Raw genomic sequence first — 27,813 nt, 5'->3', positions numbered from 1 at the left:
TCTTGATGCCCATAAGATTTTCTGCTTGCTTTACAAGTGAATACTGAGTTTAAAAGACATTTAGTTAGACATATCATTCAAGTTTGCTGGAAGCATCAGTTAATAACTTGTCTAGCAACTTGTCTGATCTTCATGTCGGAGAAGTTGTGGTGAAAGAGGAGCTGTAACCTCCTCTGCACCAGCAGGAATTACCTTACTTTAGTCAGCCTTGTCATTGTGCTCAAGCAGGTCTGCAAAACTTGCTTCGGAGAAATTTGATTCAGGGTTTTCCTCAGTGTACACAAGTACAGCAGTCGTACGAGATGGCCTCCAAGGAAATTCCTTTTCTCCTGCTACATGGTGCGTGTCACCAAGTAAGCGAACAGGCAAGGGCTTTGTGCTGCATTTCCCCCTGTCCCCCTGGCATGTGGCAACCAACACACTAGCCCTTGAAAGGAAGATCTTAGTTATTATATTAATTTGTGGTTATATCCAGTAACAGCTGTACTTCTCAGTGGAAAATAGCCATATCTTCTGAGCTTTAATACTCATTAAAAACAGGTATAGGTGCTTAACTGCTAAATTTTTGAATAAATGCGTTGTCTTTCCCCCCCCTAATTTCTAAGACTTTATAATATGCTTAGAAAACAACTAAATGATCTAGAAAGTGTTCTGGTCAGAGTGGGATTCTCTTTACTCCCTGATGTAGGGAATTGTGGAGGATACCAGAAGTTGGCAGCATTGCGTTCAGTTCCTCCCCGCTTTGGTCTGTCACTTATATTTCAGCAGAAGCCTCACGTGTACCTTTCCTTTCTACTGCCCATCAGTTTTTCTCTTCTCAGGTGCTCCTAGCTCGCAAGTTGTCTGTTGTCCATTGAATTCATCTTATCTCCTAGTTTCTGGTTTGGTGTATTTCACAGCTCTCTCCTTTTGATTTTTTTTTCCTTTCTTCCATTCTCTCTTACTCCTTGTCTGCTCCACCTTTTCCAGGGGCTGGCCCACACCAGCAGCTCCTCTGTGGAGGCGTGTGGTGTGGGACCCTGCCCAACGCCCTTCAGCCCTCGCCCCCCTCGGACCTTCAGCCCTGGCTGCTGAAATCCGTACTCCCTCCATCCCGACCTGCAACAAGCTCAGTTTTCAATTATTGCCAATTATTCTTCCAATTCTTCTTTCTTGAAGGTGTTTTTTTAATTTTTAAAGAAGTATTACTTCTGGGATAACTCCCCCCTTGTACAGTGAGTTAACATTGCATGCACAGTAATGAAAAAAACATCATAATGTGTTGTTTCAACGTATTTCTGTTGAAGCCTTGACTCTTAACTATTTTAGGTAATACTTTGTATCATCAACAGGTAATGAAAAATGCGTAGTAAGTCATCTTCTAAAATAAATGCATGTTAATCATTTCAGTGGAAAAGAGCATCTGACCACTTCAGGCATAAAGCTAGTCCATTCCCATCACATTCAGTAGCAGATTTTCTGAGACAAGGACAGTGTCTGTTGCTGGATGCCTAGAGGTTGTATGTGCACTCCCTTTCCAAGTGGAACATTTGCTTGAAATGCAGGTGTGTCAGATGTGTAAAAAACTGATACACTGGAAACAGCAAATGGGGAGGATTTTTATAGTGGTGTATAACGAGAGTATGCCAAAAAAAATCATCAAACTTCTGTACGCAAGCAAAGCGCTCCTGCTAATTTTCCTGTTTAGAATGAAAATATTACATTGATTTGAATGGGTTGAGGAGGTAATGACAGCCACTCTCCCCAGCTCCTCATTGCTGTGACCGAACTTTAAAAGCTTGCTTATATAGGTCACCTCAGAGGTTTGTTTATGTATGGCTTTCTCTGAGAGATGGAGAGAGCAGCATCAAGCGCTCAGTGTTAGGTTTCTCTCCTATGTAAGATGTAGTTGTCGAACTACGGTGCTCTGAGGGTGGTTCATTTTGCCATTTTTTAAATGAAATGACAAGTTTTTAACTGTGTGGTTCAGATTTTGAAAATCAGAGGTAAAATATTTCCCATGGTGGTTGTTTTTTCTTTTTTTTTTTTCTTCCTCAGATTCGTTACATTTCACAGACTCAAGGTTTGCCAGGAGAGCAGTTGTTAAGCATGGGAACGAAAACTGCAAGATTTTTCTGTAGAGAAACGGATGCACCATATTCTAGTTGGAGATTAAAGGTAAACAGTATAATATAGTAGAAAACAGTATATTATTTTGTGAGCAGAGAAGCCACAGAGGCCGAGATTCACTATGATATTCCACATCTTCTGTGATTTTTATCAGTCCTCACTCTGTATCCCTTCCATTTTTCCCGTTCCCCAAAACCAGCACTCCGAGCTCATGCCCATGTTTCCTCCCCGCCGGCTGGCCCAGAGGCAGGTCTGGTGCAGCTGCCAGGCTGTGTGGTGGCTGGGCAGCCAGTGCACGGGTGCCAGGTGGAGAGAGAGCATTGAATTCAAATTAAGCCTTGTATCTCCAGAGGTACTAAATGAGGGTTGTTTTTTTTCTCTTGCTTGGTCACTGCTTTTCACTTTGCTTTAAAGAATTGTCTCTGAGGCCCAAACTGCGCTGTCAAAATTTGTTCAAAACTGGCTTCGGGACCAGAAGTTCCTACGAGAAAGGGGATTAAGAAACAGTATGACTGTGTACAGCTCATTTCCTTCAGATCTCATGCTAAAACAGTCTTTGTTGGCTGAAAGCTGCAATACAATGAAAGCAGACAAAATTAAAATAATGTACTTTTACAATCTGCACACCTGCCTTCTCTCTAAGCAACATTATTGCACACTGGCCATAAGCAGAGCTTTAACTTCCTAGGCAAATGGGTTTTTTTGGGGTTTGGGGTTTTTTTAAATTGTACTACTACATGGCGCTGCTTCACCAAATTTACGGAGGACTTGGGGAGTCAGGAAACAGTTACAGTTAACATAAAACTTCTGCAGTAACAAACAGCTGACAGCTCAAAGCACAAGTTGCTTAACTCTCCACAGTAACTCCATCAACCCTCGGCGAGCGTTGGGCCGAGCGGCCAGGGCCAGTGCTGCCCTGCCGTAACGTTGCCGGGTTGGATTATGTAAGGATTCTCCGATTACACCGCCCTGATTATTCCAATTTTCTGGTTTTTCAGGCAGTTGATCATTAGGTGACAGTTTACAACTGGCTTCTCTGTATCGGAGAGCCTGAACGAGTTCTTGATGCAAACAGCCCTCCCCATTTTCAGAAGCTGTTACCTTTCAGAGGTTAAATCTCTCACAGCAGACTAAATGCTGTTTTGGGGGAAGAAAGGAGTTTTGGTATGGACCATTGGTTATTACTTGCTGTTTTTGTCAAAGTTAATTTTGGAAACTTTTCTGTAATCTGCATGTTAAAAATTTTTTTTCCCTGCAGTCCTGTCTTGCCTCCTGCAACATGGACTCTTAAAACAAAACCTGCCTCCTGGTGCTGTCTATGTTGAAGGAGGAAAATTGTAACAGAAAGTGGTATTCCAGCTCATAAATCCCTGATAGGTGATCACATTAATTCTCTGGGATTTGTTTGTTTCATACTTCAGTATTTTAAAATACTTACACCAACTGTTGTGTATGCAAAGGAATAAAAGTATAAAAATAACAAAAGAAAAGAGAAAGCAAAGAGAAACTGAACAGAACCTGCCTGGTTTTTGTTTTATTTTTTTACAGTGATATGGTGTTGCTGCTGTTTGGAATTAAAAGTCTGAGTTTGAGGAAATGTCTAAAATACAAGTAATAGAAAACCTGTGATATATAAAAATATAAGCACACAAGAGTTTCATTAAACAATGTTTTTCCAGGCTTTCAGCACTTCCTGTGTGATTTACAAACCATCTATTTTAATCCAGTACTGTGATCACTCAGATGTGAAATTCAGTAGTTTTTGTATTTTGATTTAGAAAATGAAAGTAGTCAGCAAAGCAGCATACAAATATACAATTGAATTATTAATTATTTTTTTAAAAAACAGGTTTATTAGGCCAATAAATATGTAAAGTTACTTTGTAGCTGTAAGTGTCCTTTATTCTCAACTTCTAAACTCAGCTTTCCTTTTCTTTTTTGAGACATTGGAAGAGCATGAGGCAGAGACAGGTATGAAGTCTAAAGAGGCCAGAAAGTATATTTTCAACAGTTTGGATGATATAGTGCATGTGAGTATTAAAGCATATTTTCTTTGCAAAAGGTATGTGTGATTTTAAAACATTTTACTGGTTTGAAATAAACACCTTTTAGAATATTATTTATTGTATATCAGTCATATCCATTATACTCTGTACATGTTGCTCTGAGGAAAACGTCTAGCTATGTCAGTCCTTTGGGCTTTTTATAAAGATCTTCCTTTGTCGTTGCTTGTGTTAAACAATGGTACTCATCCTTGTGGTGGGAGGAACCCTTTAATTTTATGTATAATGTATACTTTCTCTTCTACGTTATCTGCCATTCTGGGTAAAAAAAGAATGCAGATGGATCCTGCTATCTTAACTATATAATTTCCAGTATAATTCTGTTATCTTAACAATATAATTCTCAACATTATTTATTTTCCTTTTTAAAAAAAAACTGTTTCCACACTTTCCTTTAGCTTTATAACTCTCTAGTCAATAATAAGAAGAAATTTTTCATTCTCTTCCATGTCCTGAAAAGAGAATCAAATCTTTTTGCAAGATTGGCATTAATACATGTTTGAAATTCTTTTTTGAAGACTACCTCTGTAGTTTTAAGTTAGACCATATAAAGATCTTTATCCCAAATCTTACTTTTTAAATTCCAAGTCCCAGACTGGAATAAAGGCTTCAGGGGTTTTTAGCTGGGGAGGGTGCAAGGGGAGTAGTGTGTGTCCAGAAAAAAGTCACCAATTCCAAGCCAACCGTACTGGGATAAGCTAGCAAATTCACCGTGCCGCACATGATAAAATCATTGAATATTAGTATTTTATAGCAGAAAGCAATAGCAGAAAGAGTTAAACCAATATGCATGTCTTCTATCTGACTGTTTTGTTCAATGCCAGGTGAACATGGTGATGGATTTGGAAGGAAGTGACCTATTGGCAGAGAAGGCAGATAGGAGGGAATTTGTCAGTCTGTTGAAGAAAATGTTGCTGATCGACGCTGATTTAAGAATCACTCCAGCGGAGACCCTGAACCATTCTTTTGTTACCATGAAGCACCTCCTTGATTTTCCTCATAGCAACCAGTATGTAACACACAAAAAATATTTTTTTAAATCTCCGTTATAGTGATTCATGTGTATAATAGTGTTGTTTCATTTGCTCTCAGAGAGAAAAATCTTTTGTCATTTTTGTAATGTCTTAGAGAATTCTTTCAAGTGCTTGCAATATTAGACACATCTGCTTGATCAGTGAAACTGTTTGAATAACTATGGTTTTTTTCTGAAAAGTAACAGTTAGTGCAATAGATTTCTAAGTTATCATTTATATGCCTGGTTGATAAAATTCCAACACTGCAGAAACTTGGGCTTGATTTTTGGAAGTATGAAGAACCTTAGTTCCTGTCAGTCATTGAGAGCTAGGGTAGACATTTCCTCTTGAGATGAACATCTCAGATACCTTCTTTTATGCATTGGTTAATGTGGAATATATTGAAAGTTTTCTTGCAGTTCTGGAATTGTGTATTTCACTGTGGATTTCCTAAAGTGCAAGCATTTCACTGAAAGAAAGAGCTTTCCATCCATTTAGTTTACTATCCTTCCTGCTTGTATGCGGTTGTTAGAAAATGGTGTTAGATACAAGGAGCAGGAAATAGCAGTGTTTTTCTTGATTTTAAAATATGGATTACAAAGGCTTGACTTGAACATAGTAATAGCAGTATTTCTTTTTTCTACTTCTGTGTATGATGCCATTCTGTGAAACTGGGAACTGTTGGCTTTGAACTTTTTTTTTCCTTGTTGTGGGGAATTGTTTTATACATTTAACAACATGAAATTCTAATTAAAGCAACTTATTTTCTGGTTTTGATAGAGTGAAGTCCTGTTTTCATATCATGGATGTTTGCAAATGCAGATCAAATTTGTATGACTTAAGTAATCGCAATAAAACATCACTTATGAGACCAGTTGCCTCAGGCAGTGCAGCTAATCTGACTGCGAGCTTTACCAAAATTGGTCCAGTAAGAAGTCAGGTAAAAACATTTTTTTTTTTCCTTCTTTTAATTACAAATTCTATTAACACAGTTTCTCTAATTAATTTCATAATTGAAAAAGTACATCTAGTAAGTGACAAAATCTTCTGTCTTTTACTCTCATTTTTTCCTAATGTTTTCTTCAACCAACCAGCCATTTAGAATTCAGTATGTTTCAAAATTAAGTTAGAAACTGGCGTTGCCATAGCAAAGCAGTGCTGTATTATAGTGCCCTCCGGTGGCCAAACGGGATTGCTTACTGTAAAATGTATTTGGAATTTTAATTTTTATAAGTTATTTTAGTTGTTCATCATAGAAGCTGGTGGGACAAGTGTGTGAGAGATTTAGATTCACAGTTATAATGTTGCCTGTATTGAATCTGTTCCCATAGGCATTAACTGCATCTACCCACTCAGTTTTGCATCAAGGGATACCACTGCAGGCAGGAACTGCTCAGTTTGGTTGCAGTGATGTTTTCCAACAGGCGTTGATTATATGTCCTCCAACTATTCAAGGTATGTTTAACTGTAATTTAAGTTACAGTTCCTGAAATATGAGCATTACTGTCTGTCTGTTAGCAGTATTTGAGTTTTCCATTATATCCACTTAAGCTATATATTTAAAAGAACTTAATTATGTCATAAAAAAAAATCAGCATGTGAGTCAGATCCAGGTACATAGCACCTTTCTGAAAGAAATAGCAAATCAGTTTCTGCAGAAAATCCAGAGTCCATCTTCATATACCACACACATATATATGTATACGTATACACATCTCCCTCCCTCCCTCCCTCCCTCCCTCTCTCTCGGATAAAATAGAGGGGCACAATGTGGAAGCTGAAGCAAGAAGGGAGGGTATTCTGAAATAAAATTTGAGAGGAAACAAGAAAGATGAGGGGAATATCAGTGTTGTGGAGTTTTTGGTGGTGTGGGTTTTTGTTTCTTTTTTTGGTGGTTGTGTGTGTTGAGGTTTTTTTGTTTGTTGGTTCAGTTGTGGTGGTTTGCTTGGGGTTTTTTTTGTTTCATTGGGTTTTCTGTTTTGTGGTTCCTAGGGTATCTAGGGATAAGGATAAGAAAATACAACAGTTCTTGTGATAAATCTGTCTGGATAATAAAGTTGGGTTTTTTTATTGGACTTCCAAGTGAATGTTTAAGAAAACATCTAGAAACTGGGAGCTTCGTTTAAGGATGTAGCTGCCCTACGTAAACAGTGTCACATTTACTGCCCTATGGTTATAATGCTAGATAGAACTGCCGCAGCTTTCTGATGGCTGAAAAACACATAACTAAATCTTTGAGAATGTTGATTGCATCATGCTGTGAGGAGGAAAGGGCAGCTTGGCTGAACTCTGCTATATTACAAAGGATAAGATTGTTTTAAGCATACAATTTTGTATTTAGGGAAAGAAATAATTGGCTGAGGGTTCAATTATCAGAAACATTTGGAAGACAGCGAGGTGGAAATGCTAGCGCAGAAGTATTTCTGCGGTGTAGAAAACCACCCAATAAGCATATGCATCTCTAGAAGGACACGTGGTAATGCAGTTGACCTCTGTTTCCCTAAACAAATGCATTTGCATCATGCAAAAGTAGGTCTTATTTTTTGGAGGAGTCTTTAAAACTTCATTTAGATCTCAGAACATATCAAGCAAAACTTGTTTTTTCTGTTTATAATGGGCTGATCAGAGAGGAGCTGATGAAAAACAGCCTTTCTTATCCTAGTAATAGTCATTTATGGAGAGGGAAAGGTAGTTTGTATTGTTTGCTTATTAAGTTAGCTTGATCGTAATCTTCATCTCCAAAGATGCAATTTATCTGTCTTGGTGATGGTTCAGCTTTATGTTGAGATCAGATCTTGAAATGATGGAGTTTACAGGAAGTAGGTTTTTTTAAGAATGACTTTCAAACTCCTCCTTAGTTCTCCCTCTGCAGTTTGAAGTTCTAGAAATCACACTAGATTCATTCTGGAAAAAAAAACCAAAACACTTTTAACCTAAACTTAGAGCCCAGGAAGTCTTTATCTCTTTAGATAAAGACAGATACGGCAGACTTTATCAGTAATGTTATTTGTGGCTGCTGCATCTATCTTGAGTTCCAGAAACTCATGAAAGCTCCGAGCATTCACCATGCAGAGTGTCAGAGGCTGTATGAGCTAAATACATAGCTTCATACAGATTTCCTTCCGAGCACTTAGTATGACTACGTAACTTCTTATTTAAATTGTATATGTGCTTTACACAATGACATATTTCATAATTTAAAAACCCTACTGTTTTCATTATACCCAGATGAATAAAGTGATTATAGAAAAGGAAACAGTACAGGCAAATACTTACTTTATCTGTGATCTGTATACTGTATTCTTAGTATGATGATAAATTTCCAAATTTAAATTCTGCTACAGCTTGAATGAAGGGAATATATTGTTTTCATCACATAGGTGACAAGTTGAGTTGCTGGCACGAAGGGAAAGGGATATTAATGGTATCTGGCACTGCTTCAAGGTTTCCCTGCTTGGCTGCTCTGTCGAATATCTGAAGTGCTAAAGCTCGCTACTTCTGGCACAGTTAAGATGTTGCTGTTCTAGATGGCTGTGTGGAAAAAATTAGTCAACAGCGTTTCAAAATTAAAAGCTTTGGACTGCATGGTTATAACTTAGTATTGTGTTACCACATGAGAGAATTACATCAGATAAAGATTTTCTTTCATCCTTTATTGTAAAGATTTTTTTTTAAAAAAACAACAAACCACTTTTAATCTTTAGTTTAGCAGTTCTTTAGTAGTTACCTCCAAACACCCATTGCTTAGTCTTTGACTAAAGCACAAGACACGAAGGACACTTAAAAGATGAAATTAGTATATTTGCCTAGCCAGTATTTTCTTCTAGCATAGCTGTTCTGTTGCAATATCTGTTGAAAAAAATTCCTCTTTCATTTTATTTTAACATTATTACATCAAAAATTATTATTAGTAGTAAACATTGAAGCATTGCTATACATCTGTTAGTTTCCTGTGACAATACTGAAATCTATACAGAGCATGAGGTGCATCTTTTTCCTATTATGCTCTTGTGGTAATATTCCAACAGTGCTACGGTTTGCATTATTTTGATAAAGGGAGGAATAGGATTGTGGATTCTACTGCAAATATTTGATGGCATACACAGAAAATCTTACATTGTTTCCCACAAAAGAGTTGGTAACAAATACAGGCATTATACATGTGGCGTTGCCAGCTATAAGAGCTAAAAGGAATGGGTTTCAGCTAGCTGGAAATACAGAGCATGAGATGTGCAGCAGTCAGCTGTGAGAAGCTTTGAAATTCAGTTCTGCTTACTTTTGTCTGCTTCCTTTCAAATACTTTTAATGTAATTTGTGATAAAGAGTAAAATGCTTAGCTTTGCAGAACTTTCTGCCAAAGTCGTTCAGCTTTCCAGTAGCCTGTTCTCAAATAGTAGCTATTGGCAGTTCTTTCTGGAAATTACAGCATCAAATATTTGTGCAGATATGTAATAGTACAAAAATCTTTTAGGTGTTGATTTATTTGGTTTGAAAGTCTAAATTCTGGAATTAGATCATAAACACATCAAGATAAAATAGTAGAATGTTGTAAAATTATCCTTTATATTTGCATTCTGCTCAGAAAATATATGCAAGACTGGTGTTTTGCTTAAAGCTTGGGTGTGTGTTTTTTCTCCGTGATAGGAATTCCTACAAACCATAGTAAACCCACCAGTTTCTCCCTGAGGGTGGATAATGCAGTTCCGTTGGTGACCCAAGCCCACGCAATTCAGCCACTACAGATTCGAGCAGGAATCCTTTCTCAGGTTGGCTTACTTTAAAGTAAAAATCTTACTTGTTTTATAATTAGTTGATAAATATTTTTGCCCTGTAGAGTTCTGTTGCAGTCCCTCTTCTGTTTTGTGCTGAACTACAAGCAGCTAATGTAAATTCAGTTGTTCTTTGCATTATGAAATCTCCTCTGCTTCATAACAGACGTGGTCGAATCAGACCCAGCAAATACTGGTTCCTGCATGGCAGCAAGTAGCGCCAGTGGCAGCTCCTGCTACATCTCTGGCCTCTGATCCTGTGGCTGGCCCACAGAGGCTTGGAGACTGGGGGTAAGTCCACGTATTTTTGTGCAATACCTTAATGGCTCTGCTTTAACAAGATCTACGGATGCGATGCAAATGACTTGCAATTTAAAAATTCCTTTTTTTTTCCTCAGGAAGATGATTACCCAGGGCACCCATTACAATTCAATGATACCGCAGCCTCTTTTAACACATCAGATAACCTTGTCTGCCCCTCAGCCAATTAGTGTGGGTATTGCACATGTTGTCTGGCCTCAGCCTGCAGCTACCAAGAGGAACAAACTGTGTCAGAACAGGTTAGTAGAATATTTCTAACATTCAGAGATAGTTCAGTGGGCAGGGGAATAGCCTGTAAAAGTGGCATGTTTGTTAGTGACAATTATACTTAAATGGTCTTTTGGGAAAACTTGTTCTTTCTGCCCTAAGTTTTCAGTGTTATTTTGGTAATACAGACTAGATGGAAAAATACTTGCAATAGTAAGGTTTTAGTTCCAGTTGATTAGTATGTGCCTATCATGATAGCAAAGTTGTCTTCATAGCCTTTGGGAAGTTATAAGAATATCTTGAGGTAGCTCTAATGAGATATTCCTAAGCTTATGTGCATGAGGATATATCAGTTTTAGACAACTAAAAATAAAGAGGTACTATATAACAGGGTTGCAGTATGCCTTACAATTGTCTTAAGAATAGTCTGTCTTTCACTGGTGGCCAAAAATACTTCATCTGCTTGCTGAAGAAAATATGCCCCACTGCCATACAAAGTATTTGCAAAGGTGTGGGGTGTTCAATAAAGGGAAAAGCATGGGTTACAGAGGGCAATTTCAGCAGTCTTGTTTTAAGCAAGGATTTTATCCAGAGGCTACCAGCTTTTTTTTTCAGGGAGAATCTTCGCAGGAAATCTGGCCAGGTTTTGTTTGCTTGTTTTCCACCCAAGCAGGATTTTAGTTTTTTTTTTTTTGTTTATAAGAAAATGGGGGTTTCAATGTATCATATTCAATGTTGTTGCAAATTTCAGTCTTAGATATTACTTAATTTGGCTGCGGCAACGTAGCTTCTTATTAGGAAGTTTCTGGATTTTTTTTTTATTAATGTCTGAAATCATATACGCCAAGTATTTATGACCGTGTTTCCTGTTTTATGTTTTTCTTTTTATTAGTTTAGAAAATTGGTGTTTTAGCCTACGTTGCTTTCTTTGTTTTTGTTGAAAATAATACAGTTTTCAGGTCTGTTGGTAGAGATTCACTAAATGTCAAATGGTGTGTTTTCTTCGCAGGAGCAATGTGTTACAAAATACCAATATCCAAAATTCAGCCTTTATATCTCCAAAGATACTTAACCTGAAGGCTGTCAAGAGAATAAGTTGTATAGAAGCACAGGACAATCATAACTCAGAAGGACAGGAAAGTAACTGTTGTGAAGCATCGGTCAGGCTGGACCCTGATTCATCTCTTTCAACCAAACAGCGGCAGGCTATCTTCATTGCCAGTTCCCCCAGCCCAGCAGTCAGCGTAATCACCATCAGCAGTGACACAGATGAAGATGACATAGGACGAACACGTTCACTGAGAGAGTAAGAATCGATGTTTACTTTTATTAAGGCGTTACTTAAATGTAGCTGTCTTAGCATAGCTACTGTATTTAATGAATCTGAGTTAAAAAGAGACAAATGCACTTATAATCAAATTTCACTAAGAAGTTAACTCTGTAGCAGTATATTATTTGAAAGTGATAAATACTTTCAAAAGTCTACCTCATTGGTCTATGTACATTAGGCATTTGCAACAGGAAACAAATAATTTATAACTCTTTTGTAACAGATTTGGTCAAAACAGAATACTTCTAGGTCCAGCATACTTTTTTTTTTTTCCCTTCTTCTTCTTAATATTGTCATACCCTATTTATTTGTTGGAAGATCAGTCTTCTGGCTTTGTATAATCAATGTTATCATTCTAGCAGTAGAATACAGTAGATAACATTACATATGTATGGGTAGAAAATACTTACCTAACAGTATGAAAAGGTGTGCATTTGGGTATAAAAGCAGATGTTGAACGTGGTCCCCCAAAGGAGTTTTCTTCCACAAAGCTATCAAAGAAGCATGTATAATTTTAAATGAGGGCTTAAAAGTTTAATGTTTGTTCAACTTTATTTTTACTTGTAATGATTCTGAACTGGAGGAACTTGTATTTTAAATCTAATGGCCTCAAGTTGCGGCAGGGGAGGTTTAGATTGGATGTAAGGAAAAATTTCTTTACTGAAAGAGTGGTGAAACGTTGGAACAGGCTGCCCAGGGAAGTTGTGGAGTCCCCATCCCTGGAGGTATTTAAAAGACGAGTAGATGAGGCACTTAGGGACATGGTTTAGTGGGCATGGTGGTGTTGGGTTGACGGTTGGACTCGATGATCTTAGAGGTCTTTTCCAACCTCAATGATTCTATGATTCTATGATTCTAAACTTTGTCAAATGTTTCAAGGCTCTGAACTGTTGTAGTAAAATCTTTTACCTACTTGTTTTAGTATTGATTCAGTAAAAAATTTATTCATTTAGTAGGTTTCAAAAAATGCATATTTAGCCTAGAATTTCCAAAAGAACTCTGAAAAGGTTTAAAAATCTGTTTTGGATGTAAAAGAAACAAGGAATTGGACATTAATTTACATTTAAGGGGACTTTTCTAATATTTGACACCTTTTTATTCCATAATGGCACCTAAGTCAGCGGCATACGGAAAGAATGAATGAGAGATGGTATGTTTGCTCACTTTCTTCTTGTGTGGTAGGTGTAAAGGTAGCCTTGACTGTGAAGCCTGCCAGAACACCCTGAACATTGACCGCGTGTGTTCGCTCAGCAGTCCTGATAGCACTCTGAGTACTAGCTCCTCAGGACAGTCTAGTCCATCTCCTTGCAAGAGATCCAACAGGTAAAAAGCTGTGCTCCTTTCAGTAAAAAGAAAGATCCCAGTGTACAGCAGACTTGGTTTATAATAAAAAATGTGAAAGTTTTGTTATGTTGCCATCTGGTGAGGCTAAACGATGTATTTAAAAATTAATGTATTGGCCTACAGTTGCACAGCGTAGACTGTTCTTTTATCGTTCCTAACAGATGCGTCTTGCTACCTTGGAAGTTTTCAGAATACCGAATGAATGATGTTTACACAGAAAATATAAACATGTTGCATGCAACTTCCTTTAGAACAAGTGTCTTTTAAGGTTGCGAAATTAAGTAAGCCGAAGTAGGATGTGACAGATTTGAAGTTACCAGAACATCTTTAATTTTTACACCCTCTTGTTCTCCCATTGTGTATCTTGTATTGTAATCTTTAATGACATTGATGTCTTTTTTACTGTTACCAAACATAAGCCTCACTTATGTGAACACTGTTCATATGAGCAGCTTTTAAATATTTTTATCTTCACAGCTTGATGTCTAGCTTAAGCCTTCATTTTTGCACATTATTCGAAATTCACTCTTACAGAAACGGTCAACGTAAATCTGAACTACTGTATGGCATTCTTTTTCTACAGTACCTGACAGCTTGACACTAAAGCATCTATCTGTGTGACACTCATAAAACACGGATGTGTGACACAGTCAGAAGTTCCCACTGACTTGGGATGTTCTGGCTGGGGCACCTGCAGATGGCTGTTCCCCTTAGTTCAGTCCCTGCCCTTCTGGTGCTAATATGTTGAAATTTTAATTGTAGCTACTTGTGACGTTTCTACAAATCAGATTCCTAGGTACGAGTTTGTGGTCCAAGAAACATTTGGGATATATAGTTGCTGGTATTGGTGAAAAGTTTGGTTCAATACGATTTACCCAATATCTCATAGAAATTCTGTGACCTAGGGATACAATAAATTTTTTGTAAAGCAACCTGCAGCTGCCATAAGCGTAACCAATTCTTTTATTTTTATTCTACAGTTCACTTCCTATTTTCTGTAGAATAGCTTTCTATATAGAAAAGAGTGATTCAAACTCAGAGCAGTTTCGTTGTGCAAAATGAATAAGATTGGAGTCTTAATGGAAAAAAAGTTTGTTTAAAGTAATTAAAGGTTCTGTCACAGCATGTATTGACAAGGAAGTGGAACTGCTGGGCTGTATAGGCAGTTCTATTTGTTTTAAATTTTGGATATATATGATATATAAATGATTCTGTTTATATAAACACAACCCTTCTCCCCTAAAAAAAAAGGGGGGGGCTTCACCCCCCCCCCCAAAAAAAAAAAAAAGGGTGGGGGTATAAAAAAAAGACTTGTGCATGAACAACTTCGACACCCATTTGGTATTCTGTAAGGCCTGAAATCTTTGGATTCAGTAAACAAATCTCTGCAGTATTGGACGCTGAATACACTGAAAGGTGTAGTGGGTTGTTACTCTCTACTGTCCAGGGCTGGGAAGGCATATTCTAAGGAGGTGACGTGTATAGTCTGATGAGTGCTCGGACTGGGGAAAGGTTTTAAGTTTACTCAAGATGCAGCTTTGTGTCACACGGGTTTTTGAGTGGTTTAGTTTTCTGTTAGGATACTAAACTGATCCAACTCATTCTGCGGACACAAGTGTTAGATCCAACAACAAAAGTATAGTAATGGAGCACATGGATAGACTTTTCATTTTTTTCAGGGTGACTTGATGTAGAAGATAATCCCAGAGAAATTTCTGTCGTTTCTGGGACTTTGGAAATACTAAAATAAAAAGTTGGCAGAGCTATATAGATGGACTAACCCAGGTATATTTCCTTGGTCTTATTTTCAAGCATTTGTCATTTCTGACTGTGGAAACAAGAGAATAACTAGAAGCATTTGAGGAATTTCCATTCAAATGGTTAAATTTTAGTAAAGATTTAGGTAACAAGACATGTCGTATACTGGGAGGCGTCAGGCAGTCTTACTGGCTGATAGTTAACATTGTCTGTCCTGCTTACCCTTTAATAACAAAATATTCAAAACTTCAGACAAGTTTTTATAAAGACCTGCTTGATTTTACAGTGTTTTCTTTGAATTGCAAGGAACTGACCTGTAATTCACTTCCCCTCTGTAATTCAACTTTATGTCAATAGCAGAGGAATATGTCAGATTCTGGTTTCATTAGCATTTGACTTATATTAAGTCACATAATTAGTAACTTGAATCAAAAGTTAAGAATATAGAAATATAATTAATTGCTCAGTAGTTGTCACAGTATCACTATTTGTTACTTAAAAAAACTTTTCATACTAACCTAGCTCTGTTGACTAAGACTTCAGGTTTTTGTGCTGGCCCTCATAGTGTCAAAGTACTTTTCAAGAGAAATTAAATTTTGTAAATGGTTTTATTTATATTGTCTTAATTTAATCACCATGCTATAAGGACCTGTTGCATTAGCTATAAAATCACCAAAGAACTTGACCATATGTTTAGGGGTTAGTGAATTCAGTGCCATTACTTGCATGTTTTAAGTTAAGCATGTGTTCTGCCAATTTTTAACATAAACTGGGGTTTTAATGTTTTTCTAGTTTATAGAAATTCTGAATTCTCATGCCTATCCTCTCTAACCAGGAACTTTGTTAGCATCTACACTTACTCATGACCTCATACCATGCATTTGAGCTCCGTTAAGTGAGGGATGTCTCTTGCTATCTCTATAATCCATACCTGCTGCAGTTGCAGTTGAGGACTAGTTAAGTTTCTTTTTAATTGTTGTTAGTGATGGGTCTGTGATGTACCTTTTGCTTGTGTAATAAATAATAGGTAAATGAAATTAATATCTTTTCTGGCAACATGCCTCATCGTAAATTAGTTTCCTTTCCCAGGTTGTTTACTACTTGCTGCCTAGAAGGTATTTAGTTCTGGTTCCACTGATTGGACTGTGGTTTGCTTTTGGCAGCTGGCATTTACCATCTTCTTAGCCCTTTCTTCTTCTGATACAAGCATGGAGCTTCAATAAATATTAGCAAAGGCTATTATTATCAGTTGGTTTCTCCACCTCTTTCCCCTTCCATCTGCTTTGGTAAAAGCAGTGGTTGAATGAATGAGTTTGTGCCACTTGACCAGCATGGATTTCACAGACCACAAGTGCCAAAATAGCTGCCGTGTAAATAGAGGGTTGTGTTTGTCTCCTTAATCTAAATCTATGAAAAAGAATCTATCAGTCACGCACAGGCAGTGCTCTCTGGAGGAACTTCAGAGAGACCTAATTTTTCAGTAGATAAGGTCTAGTGTAGCTGCTGGTGGTTGATATGCAGATGAGAGGGAGCTGCCTGCCACTGTGCAGATTGCTTCCTCAGCGTGCTCTATCCTATCCTGGCTCTCACAGGCCCTAGGGACGCCTTTTCGCAGACTCCGGGATGTGACTGATTTCTAGAAGAAAATTGGATCATTATATTCTCTTTTGCTAGTGTAATAACCAATTGGGAGACCTTTATGTTTTGATTCAGGAAGAAATGAAATAATCTTCTTCAACCTTTTATTTGACCTAAAAATCCTAAATTTCAGGTGGTTTATAAGTACAAGATTATTTAAAAAATAAATTACAAAGTGGATGCAAGTTGGGTTACACATCTAAATCTTTATGTAGAAGTTACCTCCTTTCTCTGAGCCTTGCAATTTATGGGTAGAATGAGTTTGAATATTGAACTGCCATCTGAATGTCTGTGCTTGTATAATTAAAATGTAACATTTTTATCCACCTTTGAGTAGTTTCACTTCCATAAATTTTAGGTGGTAATTTAATAAAATGCATCTATATTATGAAAATGTATTTGTTTCAATGCAATACTTTTATTTTTGATAGTATGTCAGATGACGAACAGGAGAGTGGATGTGATACGGTGGATGGTTCCCCAGCTTCAGACTCTTCAGGACATGACAGCCCATTTGTGGAAAATGGCTTTGTAGCTAATACCAATAAAAATAAGGAAGCAAGAGCATCGGTTAATCCTGAAACCAAATCAGCTGTTTGCACGGTAGTGGTACCACCAATGAGACTTGAAAACAGGTTACATCTTGATGAACAGATGGTGAATACAGGTAAGTTCAGGTGGTTTTTTCTTTCTATACCAGTAGATAAGAATAGAAATTTGAATGTTTATTCAATAGCCAGACATATGAAGATTTTGACCTACTCGTATGTCTGCTAATCTGTAATAAACACTTCTAAGTTGTGTTGGTTTTTTAAGACTTTAATTAGTGTATTATTTTATTTTTTTCTCCCTGTATGCTGAAGTAAATGAAACTTTGTCTAACTTTTGTTAGAAGGGACTAGTGACAACAAAAACGTAACATTGTTCATTTATATCTTGGAAGATGCTACATGCCAGCCACTGAAAAAGGGTCGGTCTGTCCTGGGAAGAATAAACCAGTCTTCTGTTGTAGGAAACCGTCAGCAAAAACTGACATCAGCATTCCATCAGCAACATATAAACTTCAGTCAGGTATGTGTACTTACTCACATCTAAGTATTTTTTCTGTCTTGAGGTTCCAAACATGCTGAATGCTCACAATTTCAATTGCTGTAAATGGCAACTGCAGGTTTCCACCACTTGATTGCAGAAGTGTTCAAATCTTGAAAATGGATTTCAACTTACTGGGCAAGTCATAAGTATCTTTCACTTTTGGTCATTTTCTTTAAAGCAGCTGACTTTATTTTTAAAAATTATAGAAAAGCCATACTGGGAAGATTATCAATGCCTACACAAAATCAAAGCACGAGACAAAATGAAAAAAATGTTAGCATATTTTCTTTTCCCCTGTATCCAAATGCTAAAATGCTCATAGGGTGCAGTTAAAAACTGGGGCTATATTTCAGTCTTGTTCTGTTAGTGGTGTGCATGAAAATGCTTGTAGTTTGAATATCCAGAGATGAGATAGAGCTTAGCAAACCCAACTGTTTCTTACCTTTGCTGCCAGGTAGTGAAGCTGGGGCAGGAAGAGGTTGTGATTGTAGTTCAATGCAGTGTTGGAAGATAGCCAAAGTTAATTTAAAAGCTACTTTTATCATTACCCAACAACATGTGGCTGAGAACTGAAGTTTACACATGACATCAAGTTTAAGCCCCTTTTAATTAATTAATTTTGAGCTGTAGCTGCGTTGAGCTTTTGGTTAGATATTTGGAGGTACATTTAATATAAGAGCAGTACCTGTTTGTGTAAGTCTTGCAGAGTAACTGTGAATATTAAACTGTAAGTTAAATACTAAATGCAAGCATGCTATATGTAGATAAGAGGATTTACCAATAATGACTTGAATAGTTTAGACTGAAAGAAACATTTGGGTGGGTGACACAATCTCCCCTTCTGCATGATTATGCAGAAGGATTGGTTTGATTAATTCTAAGCAAACCTTAATATGATCAGCATAGTATTAATTCTTAATCTCTTCAATGAGTGCAGCTCCTCAGCCTCTTGGCAGAAAGTGTAGAATGTTATTTTCATTACAAAAATTTATGCTGATCCTTCCTTCTTTGGTAGATGCTCTATGTAGTTTGAAGTCTGCATCATTTAGTGGGAGTAATTGATTTTTAGTCTTTCTCTTTATAACTGTTAATGATTGCCACATCTTCCTGTGATCATAGCCCTAGACTTCTGTTTGCCTAGTTGTCTCAGATATTTTCAATCCGTTTATTATTTTTTCTGCTCTCCTCTAAAATTTCTCTCCTATTTGTCCTCTTTGTGCCTCATTATGGTGCCCAAACTGAATGCAGCACTTCCAATTGATGCCAAGCCAGTGCTGAGTAGAGTGGAATAAGCACCTTGCTCATGTGATACATGGTATTTCTGTTAAAACAGCCCAGCATGGCATTTTATCTTTTTTTTTTTTATTGCAAGAGCATTAAAATAACTTGTGTTCTGTTTACCATCTTACTGTCAGATTTCCTGTCTGTGCTACTATCTAAATAGCTAATTTTCTTTTTTTTGTTTAAGCATTTAATTATTCCTGTCTCTATTTCTCTTGATTTTAAGTTGACTAGTTTTAGTGCATTATTCCATTTTTCAAACTCTCTTTATACTTAGAAATATTAAGACCTGCCCATTTCTGTGTGTGGACAGGTTCAGCACTTTGGATCTGGGCCGCAGGAATGGAACGGAAACTACGCTCACCGGAGGCAGCAGGCTTACATCCCAGCCAGCATTGCCGGTCATGCTTTCTCCCTTCCGCAAGGAAGTCCAAATCACACTACCATGCACGCGCATCTCTCTGGAAGTACCCACCTTGGAGGACAGCCTGCTATTCTTCCGTACCCGTCGTCGGCGCCCCTTAGTACTGCTGCACCTGTTGCCCACCTCCTTGCCTCGCCATGTACCTCAAGACCCTTATTACAACACCCAACGTACAATATATCTCATCCCAGTGGTATAGTACACCAAGTTCCAGTTGGCATAAATCCCCGTCTCTTACCTTCCCCAACCATTCATCAGACTCAATACAAACCAATTTTCCCACCACATTCGTACATTGCAGCATCACCTGCTTACACAGGATTTCCATTGAGTCCAACAAAACTCAGCCAGTATCCATTTATGTGAGAACTCAAATACAGTTTGTTGAGGAAGCTCAATGATACAGAAGTTTGATTTAAGAAGAAACATGGTATTTATTAAATATTAGCCATGGCACAACAGGAAAATTATTTTTTTGAATCATGTAGACTTGGGTGCAATTTAAACAACTCTGAGCTTTAAAAAAAACTCACTTTTAATGTGTTTTGCACATTTGGTATAACTTGTCTTTGGTCATGTTATCTTCTTATATAGTAACTTTAGACAGGTGACTTATGGGAGCAGAAATCTGGTTTTGCTCCTGCTATTTTTTATAAAATTGCCTTCGAACTAGTGCAAGACACGTCTACATTTGGGAAGCCATTCAGTGTACAGAACTAGAGCAACAGATGCACATGTCAGCAGTACAGTGTAGAAGTAACTTGTTTGTATTGCGTATCTTGGTGTTTAAATGTTGAGTCACTTATCTAAAAGTTGAGCTGTTGTTCTTCACATTGCATGTGTCTTTTGCATGGGCAAAAAAAAAGCCTAAACATTGCTCTTAAATGTTGTTGTCCTAATAATCTCAGCTGCATTGTAAACTGTTCCCACACATAGTGCCTTAAATATTTGAGGTTGTTAATGTTATTACTTATATATAAATGTTGAGGACTGCAGCACTTAAAAATTCAGATCTGCTGATTTTTTGATAGCGTAATGCTCATTTTGGGTTTTGTGTGGTATGATTTTAGTATTGGGTGTGTTTTCCTTAATCGGGAAGGCAGCATGTTTTGCTGTAGCCGAATTTTGCTGTCTTTTTTCCCCAGAATGATCTAGCTTCAAGACAAGACTTTAGTAGTGCTTAAGAAAAGTTGATTCAGTAGCTATTGAATAGTGACACACAACACAGTATTTCATACTGGTAAATGGAACTGCAATACTACCTAAGTAGTTTATTTTAAAAGTGTTTGTCTAATTGGATATAATAAAATGTTTAGAGGTGCGGTAGGCATGACTGACTAGCTAATGAAAGAAAAAGCCAAGTGCTCATTGATCCATGACGTGGTTTCATCTTAGCTTGAGCAAACCATGCAGTATTTAATAACTAGTAGCAGAATATTTACTATTGAAGCTTGAAAAGATGTGAGTTCTTTGTGTGCAATCTTTCATTTATGCATGGGAGAGATTTTAGTCTTTTTACATTATAGTATTTGTTTTAGCCTGTTGCGGGTGTTTGCTTATTTAATACATTCCGTCAGGGACGTAAATTACATGCTTTTTGCATTATTTTTTTCCTTAGGAAGTGTGTCTTTTTCGTTTTTTTGTTTTGTTCAAATGAAGTTGCTTTTGCAGCACCAAAGACTTAATCATCCATTTCCTATGAAAGGTAGCTACTTTTTCATAGACCTCAAGTATACTGTAGTGTAGAGATGGGATTTACAGAAGGTATTAAGCTGAGGCTGTGTTTTAGCTTATGGGCAAGTAATAAATTGTATCATTTATCTTGAATGTATCATAGATAAGCTGCTATATAATGATTGCCACTTCAGATAGCTGTGAAATTAGGTGATTAACTAGTTCTTTCTTAGCCTTCTAATTTCTGTACAAGTCTAATTACATGAAATAGAAGCCAGGTTTTGGGTTTGGGTTTTTTTTATTATTTTGTTTTCATGTTTGAAGTGTCGTAACTACTATACTGTAAATGATGGAAGATGATTGCATATGTTTTTTTGGGGTGTGTTATTTGCATCAGTATTTTATCTCCATTAACTTTGAGCTCATCACTGCATATAAGTGGATGTATTGATGTAACTTAATTTTTTTATGTTTTCATATTGGCATTGTGTAGACACTTAAGAAGCTGCATCTTGCAGGCTTGACTTAACTTTTTTTTAAAACAAAATCTGGAATACAATCCTTGCAATGTTGACTGGAATAAGAGTGCAAAGCATTTGAGTTTAACTCTGTCGATAAGCTAATAACTGGTAATCTTTTTCTTTACTCCACTAACACAAGCAGTGTTTTATTTAATGAATGTCTGAATGAAATAAATGTGCCTACATTTGATTTATTTTTTAAATAATAACTAAAATACAACAGTATTAGATCGTAATAAAAATACCAGCAGTACATTTTTAATCACACTGAAAATTAAGAAACCTAACTTTTCCCAAAAGTTTCAGTGTTTTTAGTAGTCAACTCTATGCATTTTGTACAAGTGTGTGTATATAAAGTATACATTAGAAACTAGGAGTATCCTGATGAATTTGAAATCTTATCAACACATATATAAAGCCTAAATATAGGGCGTCAAGAAAATGCTCAAATTGGATATCCACCTTACCACTTCAAACTTGTGCTATATGGTCCAGCAGATAGTTTTCTGTTCACTCCCTTGTGTTGGGAAGCGACGGTTTTTTGGTGCTTACTCCATTGCAGGCAATGGACACACCAAGAATCACCAATGCAAATGGAGTAAATGAATTTTGTATTGTGATAACAAAAAAATACTGCATTTTTTTCTGGGGCCATGGGGATCTTCATTGGTCTGTATTTACTGTGCTTTCTTTTTACTGTGCTTAAGGTTTGAAGCTAACGTGCTTGTTAAATTGACACAGTTATCTGTAGATCACAACAGTATCCCATTGTGTGCAGGAAAAAGTTGCTGTAAATGCTCCCCAAATTAGATCTGCTGCTCTTTCTGTGTATTGTAATTTTAGAAATGTCTGCATTTCAAAGAACGAAATATTTGGGATCCTGCCACAGCTTAAATTCCATATACTGGGTGACTTTTCCCCCATCCTGCAATATACTCTGAGAGAACGGACTCTTGTCGCTGCAAGTGTCCGGGGCCCATCTGCAGGAAAAAAAAGCTTTCAGGGCGAGGGCCTTTTCTGTGAAAAAAGTCATCCTCTGAGAAGCATTTATACACGTTACTGTTTTAATGCCTTTTTTAAATAAAACACTGCATGACTACAGAATTGCATATCTGCATATTACTTTAATTTGCAAGATTTTATATTAATTTCTTGTGTTCAGTTTTTAACTTTACTTCAGGGTGTTTTATTGGTCAAATATGCTACTGTATTAACTTTTTTGGTTTTAATTTTTAAATTTTCTGTTTTTACTGCTAATTAACTTGGTTTGTGTTAAGTAAAAGTTAAATCACACTGCAAGCTGTAGGAAGACTTGTTCTAGAAATACCCAGTGATAGAGACTTGATTAATAAGTTTGAACTGTTACTGTTTAACAATTTGTAGACTTGTGGCTTTTTTTTGCTTTGGATTTCTATGCTACACTAGTTCGCCATGTAGCAATTGCACTGTGCAATATTACAATATGAGGACTGGGAAAATTTTTTATGGATGTAATGTCTCTTACAGTTTGCGATAGTATTTCTTTCTAGTTCTCAGTGATTTAAATGTGACCAAGCCTTCTGTACTTTGTCACAAAAAGCGGGTTTTCCAGGTGACTATTTTGGTGAGTGTCAAAATAAGAATTTATGGTGTATTACTGTCGAGATTCACTTTGAATTAAAATATATATTGCAGCAGATGACTTTTGGTGGCTTTCATTTTTTGCCGTGTTACATCAAGGCTGGATTAAAGTAAAGGCAATGAAAATTCATGGGAAGGGCTCTAAAATTCTGATATAATCATTTGACTAAGCTGCTGCTCTTTCTGAAATTTTAAATTTTATTAACTCTATCCCTGCCGAAACCAGGACAATTAACTTTCAAGGTTTGCTTTTAGGATGGTCTTAAGAATCTGCCTTTAATGTAGCTAAACCTTGAAGGTTCTTTGTTCCAGTTGTCCCACTTTTACAACCTTAGGAAAAGGTTATCTGGCCCAGATACCAGCAGATACATCGCTGCTGCTGAAGTTCGTACCAAGCCTGTGGCAACTGCCGCTTGGCCAGCAGGAAAGTGGTCCCGCTGCCGCAGGTGGCCCCGTGCGGTCAGTGGCTCCAGATGGCCAGCCTGCTATGGACCAGACGTCCACGGAAGGTGCATTTGCTGCTGCTGTTGCCAGCTGAATGTGCTCATTCTGCCATGGGGTTACAGCACTTACTGAAATCTAGTGGTTTGGAAGTTGTCATGAAGCAGGTTATTGGGTATGCGTATTTATGAAGTAGCATGGTTTCTGTGCTTAACATAGCATTTAAGGTGCTGTCATAAATGAAATGTAAAAGACTGAAATGACAGTGCAATATATTTTTGATATCAAACTATTTCAGCATTGACAGAAAGCTTTACTTTGCTAAATACGGGGTGCTGCTGTTACTGATCTTTCACAGCTGCTCACTCTTCACTGCAAGTGGTCATGCTGTCTGCAAAGCTCTTCCTGCAGCACTACACCTTAGGCTACGTGAAAACACATCTGTCCGAATTCTACAGACACCTCTGCTATGAAAGCTGCTTCCTTTTCGTTCTCTGCAGTTAGATTTGCATATTGTTGACTTTTAAATGTGCATTGGTGTTGGTATCTATATCCATCATTTCCCATTGAAAATAGGGCCACTATCTTGCTGTATTTTACACTCTTGATCTTGGAAACATCTAGCAAACAAGGAAAGGCAGCCTGAGCCTTTCAGAGGGAATACACTGTCTCTGAAGTCTTTCTGTTCTTGCTTTCTATTAGTAATAATGTCCAGCTGTCCCCATGCTCTTTCCTGTCCTGTCCCTAGGACTAGGACAGACAATTATGAGTAAGTAATCTTCCTCTCAACTATTTTTAGGATGACTAATACTGGTTTAAAATTTGGAGAGTATTTTCCCTGTCACCGAATGCAAAGGACAAATTTATACCGCAGTTGTGATAGCAGATACATTCAAGGAAGAGCTTTCAGAGTCAATGGAGCTGTCACATGTGGGACAAACTGGTTCAGGATGATGCAATGTTTTCTCAATGAATTAGCTTAGGTTTTCAGCTGGAGAGATGATCAGTCTCTGGGAGGCAACAGAGAAGCTACTGTTTGGTATCACTCAGTCCAATCCTAACAATCATGGTAGATTCACATTAATCAGTGCAACTTGCACATACAGTGACTTCAGCTCCTGTAATGAATTGAGGGCAGCATGAGTCAAAGTTTTGGCAGGGTTGTGAAATACTACTGCTCCCCTCTTAAAGAGCCGTAACTTCTTTATAGGCCTGTAAGGCATGACTTCTGCGGTACAGAGCTCAGAAACGCTGGAGAAATGCTGTAGCCCTTCTTGCCTCTCTTCGCACACTGAATGACACTGTGACTTAAATGGTCAGTCTGACACCAATGAGATCCTGCTGTGCAGGAAGGCATATTACATCATGGATAAGATTTGATGGTGATTGATGTTTATTATATCTTCCTACCTTTCACCTGTAAGAAGGTGCATTTTATCTCTTAAGAGAGTTGGGTACATGCTCTAAGCAGATTCAGGTAATTCTAGCTGCCCCTGTCTTGGGGAACAGCGCTGACTATTCTTTGTTAGAACAATGAAGCTTCATGAGAGGCTGAAATGCACGTTTGAATGGATTCTTCTCCTTAAATCCTGAAGTAGCAGGTTGGGAGCATCTACGCCCTGTTGGTAGAGGTGCCCGGAGACTGGACTCTATTCTGTGGTTGTATCTGTGGCATGAGATGTTCATAAATTTGGCCTGTTTATTCATCAAAACTAAAAATGCCAACTGTTCTGTTGCAAAGGTAGAGACCATGGTCTGCCACCTGCTTCATGGAGAAGTCACTGCATGGCCCCTAGTCTCATCTATGAATGAGGTTCTCATCTGTGGGTTCCTTCATAAAGACAAGCAAGACTTAAAATGATTGTGGTAGGTCTACTGAAAGCAAGGCAATTTTGGATCTAGGTTTTAATCCTCATTTCAGCCAAGGTCATGCAGATGATGTCAACCTCTTGCTCTGGGGCAAAGGTTGGAGAATCCATGCAAACATGAATTTTTGTCTCTGTGTACATGGTTTATCGTTATGTAGCATGGTAAACTAGTACTCTTCCCCAGCGAGAGACATACTGGTCCTATGGAGAAATACTCAATACATCTCCGTAGCCAACTAGAGTAGAACTTCACTGGCATGGAACATCTTGATTCTTTATCCATACTAAGATATCTCTTCTAGAATCTGGACTACTTTCTAGCATTAAGGATTCCATAGCTGAGAGGAAGCCAGGTCACAAGTATGTCCACTCCACCTCCCTGTCCCACAAGTGCAATCACAGAAGGGAATACATGGGCAACATGCATGTGCTGCTTGCAAAAAAAGAAGTTCCTGATATCAAGTATACAGAGCACGTGCACACGCTAGGAGAGCACGTATGCAGGAAAGCAAATCTCGGCACCAAGTATGGATACCCCCCAGAGGTTGAAATTATCTTTCTGGACAATGAAGATGAATATAATTGGGAAAGGTAAGTTTAGGAAATAGCTAACTACAGTTATTTGGGAAAACTTCAGTGATTTTTTCACTAGCTGTAAGAGATCCTATCCAGCCATCATTCTGGAAAATACGCATTTTAAAAATCCTTTGAAATAACAACTAAATCTGCTAGGAAAAAAACCCACCTTGTATTATATACAAAATACAGACATACACATATATACTGTATAAGGGAAAATTAAGAGATGACTGTTTAAGAGCTAGATCAGGAAAAAGCACTGTCGAAATTAAGTTAATGATGGATCTATTACAGAGGTTGTGTTATGACAAAACCTAGAAAAATATGAAAATGGCTTTTACAGAGGACTCCCTAAAGATAACAAAAGGTACCACCAGAGGGCCCTGCACTAAATACGTTGGCCCTATATAAACCCGAGTGATGAGTAAGCTATCCATTTTACTATAATAATCATACAACTGCCATCTTTTCTCTGTGGATAGTCATTAGCAGTCATCACGTGGAAGCTTATTTTGCATAGACTGAATTAGTGATTTGAGGAAAAAGTGAGTAAAACGGCACAAATGGGACATATTAGTGGCCGAGTAATTATATTGGTGACATTCTGAGTGTGCTAACCTAGTCAGATAAATACATAATTATGGGTCATCAGGACTTTGGGGATGCTTTGCGTAGCTGGGTAGCAGGATGTAAAGCTGTGGCTAGCCCGTGCTGGGGCTTGCTCTACCTCAAACCTGACTTTTTAGAATTTATCAGAAAGACAACTACTTCCTTTCTGCTGGAATTGCTGGGAGGCCAGGACAGCTTTCCCGCGCGTAAGCAATGATGTGCCCTTTCAGAATCAGCTGTTGGGGTCCTGGAGCACGTTCTGCCGTGAGCCCACCTTCGCTTTGCTCCTCCTCCCTACCATCACTGTCTGTTGCCCACAGGCATGATCTGGGAACAAAACTGAAGGAAGCAGTGCCAGGAAAGAAATGATATTAGAATAAAGAATTCACATTACCTCTGCTGAAAATACTAATTACAGAAAACACTGAATGTGAATTGCCGTGATGTTTGGTCTGACTGTGACTGAGGCAGCTTCTGCCTCTTGCTGGGGCTCACCTTCTCTGATCTCCATTATACATTTTACGTACTGGTTGGTCTCCTGGTGTGCCTTTAAGCATCGCAGAGGCAAACCTCCGTCCTTTGAAGCTGCCCTTTCAGCCTAAAGGTCTGAGTGGGGTCATGGGCAGGGAGAGGGTGACCAAGTGAGTTGAGTGCAGGAGAGGTGCTGACAGGAGAAGACCTTTCCTGTGTTTGCACGCTGGGTGGCTGAGGACGTAGCTGCCCATTTGCTCAACCCCTGCAGTATGCTCCAGCTTCTTTATTCTCAGAGCTGTTTCTGCACTTGCAGAAGTGCTGCCAGCGGTGCTCTGTGCTGTGGCAGGGCTTGGGCTGCTTCGCAAGAAGAGATGCTCGCTGGCACCTCAGATAATGAGGGCCATCTTTGGAGGTGTCCTAGCCCGGAGACTCACAAGTACATCAGCTGGCAATAAACGGCTCCCGAGGTGAGCAGAGCAGGACTTTCAGTCTTGCCAGGTCACAGGACCACTGTGAGTGAGCGCAGCTTCATTTGCACCCAAAGGGTAGTGCTGGGCACAATTGCTTCAAAAAATTAGGGAGGGAGTCCGGGCCAAGAGCTGGCATTGCCTTCAACGTGCCCTCGAAGGCATAGAGGGGGGAGGCTTTCCCCCACCACCCGTCTCCCCTGGCTGCCGC

At 38.1% G+C, this 27,813-nt stretch overlaps 1 protein-coding gene across 1 annotated transcript in view; it reads left to right on the top strand.

The window, feature by feature from the left end:
* The window catches only part of HIPK3 (homeodomain interacting protein kinase 3), a 114,241-nt gene extending 91,020 nt beyond the window's left edge, over positions 1 to 23,221 (top strand). Inside the window, exons 4-16 of the mRNA XM_009288850.2 lie at positions 2,038 to 2,157; positions 4,053 to 4,139; positions 4,997 to 5,181; positions 5,966 to 6,125; positions 6,517 to 6,640; positions 9,830 to 9,951; positions 10,121 to 10,245; positions 10,353 to 10,514; positions 11,492 to 11,788; positions 12,995 to 13,135; positions 16,984 to 17,219; positions 17,496 to 17,623; positions 19,239 to 23,221. Of these exons, the coding sequence (XP_009287125.1) occupies positions 2,038 to 2,157; positions 4,053 to 4,139; positions 4,997 to 5,181; positions 5,966 to 6,125; positions 6,517 to 6,640; positions 9,830 to 9,951; positions 10,121 to 10,245; positions 10,353 to 10,514; positions 11,492 to 11,788; positions 12,995 to 13,135; positions 16,984 to 17,219; positions 17,496 to 17,623; positions 19,239 to 19,715 (2,364 nt within the window). The 3' untranslated portion in view covers positions 19,716 to 23,221. The remainder of the gene's footprint in view (positions 1 to 2,037; positions 2,158 to 4,052; positions 4,140 to 4,996; positions 5,182 to 5,965; positions 6,126 to 6,516; positions 6,641 to 9,829; positions 9,952 to 10,120; positions 10,246 to 10,352; positions 10,515 to 11,491; positions 11,789 to 12,994; positions 13,136 to 16,983; positions 17,220 to 17,495; positions 17,624 to 19,238) is intronic.
* The last annotated feature ends 4,592 nt before the right edge of the window (positions 23,222 to 27,813 follow it).

The sequence above is a fragment of the Aptenodytes forsteri genome, unplaced genomic scaffold, assembly GCF_000699145.1.
Source record: "Aptenodytes forsteri isolate BGI_AS27 unplaced genomic scaffold, ASM69914v1 Scaffold8, whole genome shotgun sequence".
Taxonomy (NCBI): Eukaryota; Metazoa; Chordata; class Aves; order Sphenisciformes; family Spheniscidae; genus Aptenodytes; species Aptenodytes forsteri.
The sequence above is the reverse complement of the archived record's forward strand: the minus strand, read 5'-3'. Positions and strand labels throughout refer to the sequence as shown.